The sequence below is a fragment of the Setaria italica genome, chromosome V (genome assembly GCF_000263155.2).
Source record: "Setaria italica strain Yugu1 chromosome V, Setaria_italica_v2.0, whole genome shotgun sequence".
Classification (NCBI taxonomy): Eukaryota; Viridiplantae; Streptophyta; class Magnoliopsida; order Poales; family Poaceae; genus Setaria; species Setaria italica.
This window is the reverse complement of record NC_028454.1, coordinates 27,070,385-27,076,264: the sequence shown is the minus strand read 5'-3', so window position 1 is coordinate 27,076,264 and position 5,880 is coordinate 27,070,385. Positions and strand designations below refer to the sequence as shown.

At 47.2% G+C, this 5,880-nt stretch overlaps 3 protein-coding genes across 3 annotated transcripts; all 3 read left to right on the top strand.

Annotated features, from left to right (window-relative positions):
- Positions 1-235: 235 nt before the first annotated feature.
- Positions 236-901, top strand: LOC101780844 (PE-PGRS family protein PE_PGRS33-like). Its single transcript, XM_012845999.1, has one exon. It carries the CDS (start codon positions 236-238, stop codon positions 899-901), a length of 666 nt encoding a protein of 221 aa, XP_012701453.1.
- Positions 902-1,672: 771 nt separating this feature from the next.
- LOC105914455 (zinc finger CCCH domain-containing protein 43-like) lies at positions 1,673-2,785 on the top strand. Its single transcript, XM_012846143.2, has 2 exons — positions 1,673-1,974; positions 2,059-2,785. Exons 1-2 carry the CDS (start codon positions 1,837-1,839, stop codon positions 2,629-2,631), a joined length of 711 nt encoding a protein of 236 aa, XP_012701597.2. The 5' UTR covers positions 1,673-1,836; the 3' UTR covers positions 2,632-2,785.
- A 196-nt stretch (positions 2,786-2,981) lies between these two features.
- LOC101780437 (putative nuclease HARBI1) lies at positions 2,982-4,104 on the top strand. The gene is made up of 2 exons (XM_004971899.2): positions 2,982-3,545; positions 3,629-4,104. The coding sequence occupies exons 1-2, from the start codon at positions 3,008-3,010 to the stop codon at positions 4,102-4,104; spliced, it is 1,014 nt and encodes a 337-aa protein (XP_004971956.1). The 5' UTR covers positions 2,982-3,007.
- The last annotated feature ends 1,776 nt before the right edge of the window (positions 4,105-5,880 follow it).

Below are 5,880 nucleotides of genomic sequence, written 5' to 3'. Positions count from 1 at the left end.
GTTCGGCTCCAGCAAATCCGGCTCCAGAAAAAACGTGGAGCAGGGGGTAGATCCACGTTTTTTGTGGAGTACCTCAAGGGGTGCTCCAAAAACCTTGAATACAGACCTCGTCGTGGAGTTCGTAGATATTTACCCACCATGCCATCCGTTACACATACCCCTTCGTTTTCGGTCAAAAGAAAATCAGACTCATCCGCTCCTCATCCGCTACTCATCTGCTACTCCTGCGCCCGAGATGGAGACCCCCGCCGCCGGCGAGATGGAGCCCCCCGCCGGCGAGATGGAGCCCCCCGCCGGCCTGGGCGCCGCGCCGACGGAGCCCCCCGCCGGCCTGGCCGCCGCGCCGATGGAGCCCCCCTTCCTTTCCGCCGGCATGGCAGGGGCCCATGCCGCCCAGAGGTTGCTTGCCGGCGCCGCCGGCCAGGGGAACTTGGGCGGAGAGGCATGGGCCGGCATCGCCGCGCAGGAAGGGCCCCTCGGCGCCGACGGTGAAGGGCCCCTGGGCGCCGACGGTGAAGGGCCCCTGGGCGCCCGCACCAGGGGGGGGTTGGGGGGCGAGGAAGAAGGCGACGGGGAGATGGTCGGCGGCGGACGAGGTGGCCTGGGCGGCGGCGCAAGAGGTGGTCTGGGCGGCGGCGCAAGAGGTGTACTGGGCAGCGGCGCAAGAGGTATAGGTCGCAGGGGCGCCGCAGCCATGTCAGGCACCAGGGGTCGTGGCCGTGTTAGCCAGGGCGGCGGCCGTGACCGTGGCCGTGTGGCCGAGCTTGGCAGCGACGATGTGGCCGGGCTAGGCGGCGAGCCCATCGGCCAGGATGTTGCCGCCGCCGCTGCACAACACTCAGGCGTGAAGAAGACATCAAAGAGAAAAGCTTGTGACACGGTAATGAGGTACTTGAGATAATTGGAACACATGTGCTAATTTAGACTTCAATTAGCTAGAGAGGCTAGCTGTTTAATGATGGATTGAATCCTCATTGCAATGCTGCTTCCATGCTGACCAGTGTTATGCATGTCAAGATATATAATATCTCAGAACTAACACCACTAATCTATAGATGAAAAAGATGGGCTGAGCAATTTCTTTGACAAATTGGTCTGGTTGCCCGTACTTGCATTTATATTTCTTAGATATGACCAGTACTTAGATTGTTTTTCTTAAATAGAATGCACCATATTGAAAGTGTCTTGTGTGTCAACGATTAATAGATGCCCTCACATGATGTATGGTACTACTCAATTTCTTCTATTATCAAAAGTGGATGGTTGTTGGAATAGGGGATTTAGCATGTATGGGTGTTCAAATCAGTACTGTGGACTGTTTTGCAAGCCTGGGCGTTAAGTTCCTGTTATGCTATTGGAATCCATCTCGTGCACTAGTGTAGCAGCAATGTAGTGAGATTAATTTTGCACATTTTTTCACTAGTGGAAGCATGTGGATTCTGGAGGTAATTCTTGGCTGGTGATTCTGAACCTTGGCAATTGATCAGAGAGTTCTAGGGACAAACAAGTTAGAGATTCAGACAACTATGCTAAACTGTTACTATCATTGTTAAACAAGAAAAACAACCATGTTTCATAATCTTACTTCAGAGCATAATTAGGAGTAGTATGCACGATTGTACTATCAATTTGTTAAAGATATATGGCTGTGTGAATATGTTAATTCAGGGTGATTCAATTGAATGGACTGATGCAAACACGACGATCATATGTTCGTTATTTGCCAAACAAGTTAAGAAAGGGAATAGACCGAACACTCATTTGAACTCAGTAGGCTATGATGAGGTCAGCAATGAATTTTTCAACCTCACAGCAATTCGTTTGACCAAGCGGCAAATGAAGAACAAGTGGGATAAATTAAAGATCGATTTAACGACCTGGAAGAAATTAATGAGGAAGCAAACGGGTACGGGATGGGACGCCGCAAGAGGTGTGATTGATATGGATGATGAGTGGTGGAAGAAGGCAAGGACGGTGAGTTCACAAACTATTTTTATTTCTGCTAAGCAACAGGTTCATATCATTTCTTTTTGTTAATAATTTTCGTTGTCCTTGCAGGATATTCCAGGTTGCGGCAAGTTCCGAAAAAAACCGTTGCAAAATGAGGAGGATTTGACAGTGATGTTTGCTGACATAACTAATGATGAAAGCGATCATTGGAATCCTATGAGCTCTAATCCTATCATACCACCAACACAAGAGGATGTTGACAACGGACATGTGAATGAGGTTCATGATGTCCCTGATGATTGTGATGATGACGGAGTTGCTTGGGATGAAACAGATGAGGTCCAAGAGGTTACTCCTTCTCCTACTATTTTGTTAGCAAACAAAAGAATTCCACCAGCAAAGAAACAAAGAACTGGAACAGCACAAGTTATTCAGGAACAAGTAACTAAGATTGCTGAGTCCGCTTCGTCTTTTACATCTAAAAAATTGGGTGAAGTAACTGTGCAACAAGTCATGGACCTTGTGTTGGAATGTGGGGCAGGGTATGATACAGATGAGCATTATATCGCCACAGAGTTGTTTGTGAAGAAGGACCAAAGGGAAATGTTCATGACCCTGCCAACAAACGAGATTAGATTTAATTGGCTGCGTAGAAAGTATAATGCCAAGTATGGCAATTGAGGAATTGTGTCATTTTAATAATTCTTTTTTGTTCGTATGAACTATTGTTATTGCAACTGCAGTGTTATTTCAATTTTTAATTACTTGTTGGACTGAAGTATTGTCATTCAACCTTGAGTGTTATTTTAATGCCAAGTACTTATTTTATTTTATATGTCATATGATCTCTTATCTGTAGGAAAGTGAGAGCGATAGTGATGACTCCAATGATGAAAGCGAGGTCTTTTGGAATCTTATGTTGGGTGCTGCACAAATTGCACAAATATATTCTGACCTTTACCTTGTTAAAAACCCACCGAGGACATCTGGTGTAAGTGGAACAGGATGGCTGCTAGAGACAATGAAAAGTCCTGGAGAATGTCATAGACAACTACGTATGAACAATGAAATCTTCTTGGATCTTCATGGTGTGTTGGTGGGAAGGTATGGGCTGCGACCTTCTATGCACATTAGCACAAAAGAGATGCTTGCTATGTTTCTATACACATGTGCTGGAAATGAGTCTAATAGGAGAGCTCAAAATAGATTTAAGCATTCTGGCGAAACTATTAGTAGGAAATTTGATGAGGTGCTAAATGCTTTGATGGCTATGGCGAAAGATTTCATTCGACCAAAGAATCCCAACTTCCCCACAGTCCATAAGAGGATAAGAGATGACAAACGTGCATATCCACATTTCAAAGATTGCATTGGTGCACTTGATGGCACTCATATCCGTGTTGCTCTTTCACCTGATGAGCAAGTGAGATATATTGGAAAGACCGGGGTAGCCACTCAAAATGTACTAGCGGTATGCGACTTTGACATGCGTTTCACTTATGTTTCCACGGGACAACCTGGAGCTATGCATGATACAAGTGTGTTGTACAATGCACTCAGAGTGGATGAAGAATTTTTTCCACATCCTCCACAAGGTAACATGTGTTCAATTTGATATATGAATGTGATTAACATGTAGCATTAATCCATAACTCATATTATTTTTTTGTGAATATAGGCAAATACTACGTTGTGGATGCGGGATATCCTAATCGTCCTGGCTACCTCGCTCCTTACAAGGGTGAAAGGTATCATTTACCGGAATGGCATAGAGGTATTGAACCTAAGACGCCTATGGAAAGGTTCAATCGGGTTCACTCATCTATCCGCAATGTGATTGAGCGATCTTTTGGACTATTAAAAATGAAGTGGCAAATTCTTTGGAAGATGCCACCATATCCCATGTACAAGCAAAAGATGATTGTTGTAGCTACCATGGTCCTTCACAATTTTATTCGTGAGCATGGAGGTCAAGATGAAGACTTTGCTCGGTTTGATCGTGATCCCAATTTTGTTCCTACAATACCGGAAAGATATAACAAATATGCAGTTTCGCAAGCGGCGTCAGATGGGACAACTTCCGCACTCAACGCGCCAACTATGGATGTCTTTCGTGATGAGCTAGCCACCGCACTCTCTCTTGCTTGGAACTAGTTTGTATTGGAAAGATTGATTTTGTACCGTATTTGTTGCGACCTTTCATTCGGTACAATTTTATTTGGTTCAATATTTTTTGCCATGGGAAAAAAAACTAAAGAAAGTATTGTACGCTATTTTACTCGGAAACAAAAAAATCAAAAACACCCACGGTACGTAGTAGCGGTCCGGTTGTAGATGAAAAGTTAAAAAAGAAAAACAAAGGAGAAAAGAGCTGCACGTACGTACTGGTATTGTGCAGCGCACATGCACACGTACACCGCTGGCCAAAGCAAAGATGCTGTAGAGCGAGGCTAGTACTGTACCACCAAGCAAAAGTCTGGACGCAAGAGTTTGACGGGGAATGGCACACCGAAGTTTTGACCGACTGGTACACATATACGTGCGCGACGGAGCTCATGCAGTACTAATGGCCGGGTTACTGTAGCAGGGGAAAAAAAGATGTTCTTGATGCTACAAAGTCAACCGATCCAACCACCAAGGGCAAAATAGAACATTCCCACTAAAAACATATTTTTCTGAAGCTGGAGCACAACAATATGCCAAACACGTTCAACAACTCCACAGTTTTCTGGAGTTGGTGGAGTGGAGCTGCAAAAGTGTGGAGCTGGTGGAGTGGAGCTGATTTCAGAAAGGTGGAGTGCTGCCAAACACCCCCTAAGATTATCCGACTCAATAAGTGCTTATAAATTATCTCTTAATCGATTTCAAGATCCGACGACTTGATATCTCGGCGTAGCTTGGTCATGCTCTCAGGATGGGTTTCGGAAAAGACAATCCCTCGGAAAGAAAAAAGAAGGAATATAAAGTGAATGACAATTGGGTATTGTACGTGCGGTACAGACAAACGGTGTGATAGAGCGAGACGCAGGGCCCTGTCCACTAGCGAACGGTGATGTGCCCCTATACGGGCGGCTATACATGTATGACCAAGACGGGTGTAGTGTACCATGATGTATGTGGACACAGCGCTACACACCCACCCACCCCAGCTTGCCAGCCAATCCACGCCACGCTACGGTCAAACCGGAACGGGCGGTGCAGCAGAGAGCAGACGCGATGACGCCCCGCGCGCCCGAGCAGAGCACCACACGCCGCCGCTGCTGCTGGAATGGATTTACTGCGTACGCTGCCGTCCCGTCGCTTCCAGCCACCGACCTCACGTGTTTCGGGTGCGACGCAGCTGCTCGGTGCGGTGCGCCCGATCGTCAAAAGTTGCTACCCAGCGACCCGCCGCTAGTGCTGAATCCGGTTCCGATTGCCGGTTCTCTCCCAGCCTGAAAACTTGGCCTTTCTACACGCATGAAATCCGGAAGCTTCCCCTTTACTATTTTACGCGCGCAAGAAAACGTCTTTCACATCACCGACGGGAAAAAGGGGCGTGGGGGGCGAAATGGGCTCCGGTTTTCCGTGCTCGGTCCCTTGAGAGACAAGGTAGAGCGGAGGACTCTCGAGGTGATTTTCGGCAAAAGTAACTTTGGCGATTCACCACCATGATTCAGCTCACCACCACCGCACGGTTCGCCGCTAGTGCCGCACTACATCTACCACGGCAAATCCAATCCAGCACCAGCGGCAGCTGCGCCACCAGCAGCAGAATCGCGCGCTTTTCGCCTCGAACGCAGGCACGCAGCCGCGACCCCGCTGGAGGAGTGGAGCTACCGTGAAATCGTGTGTTTTCGAGGCCCTGGCCTAGTGGTTTATAGCTCGAGCAACCGCCGGCCTAGTGGTTTGTTACTGGAAAACCAAACGAAAAAAAGACACGAACAAGAA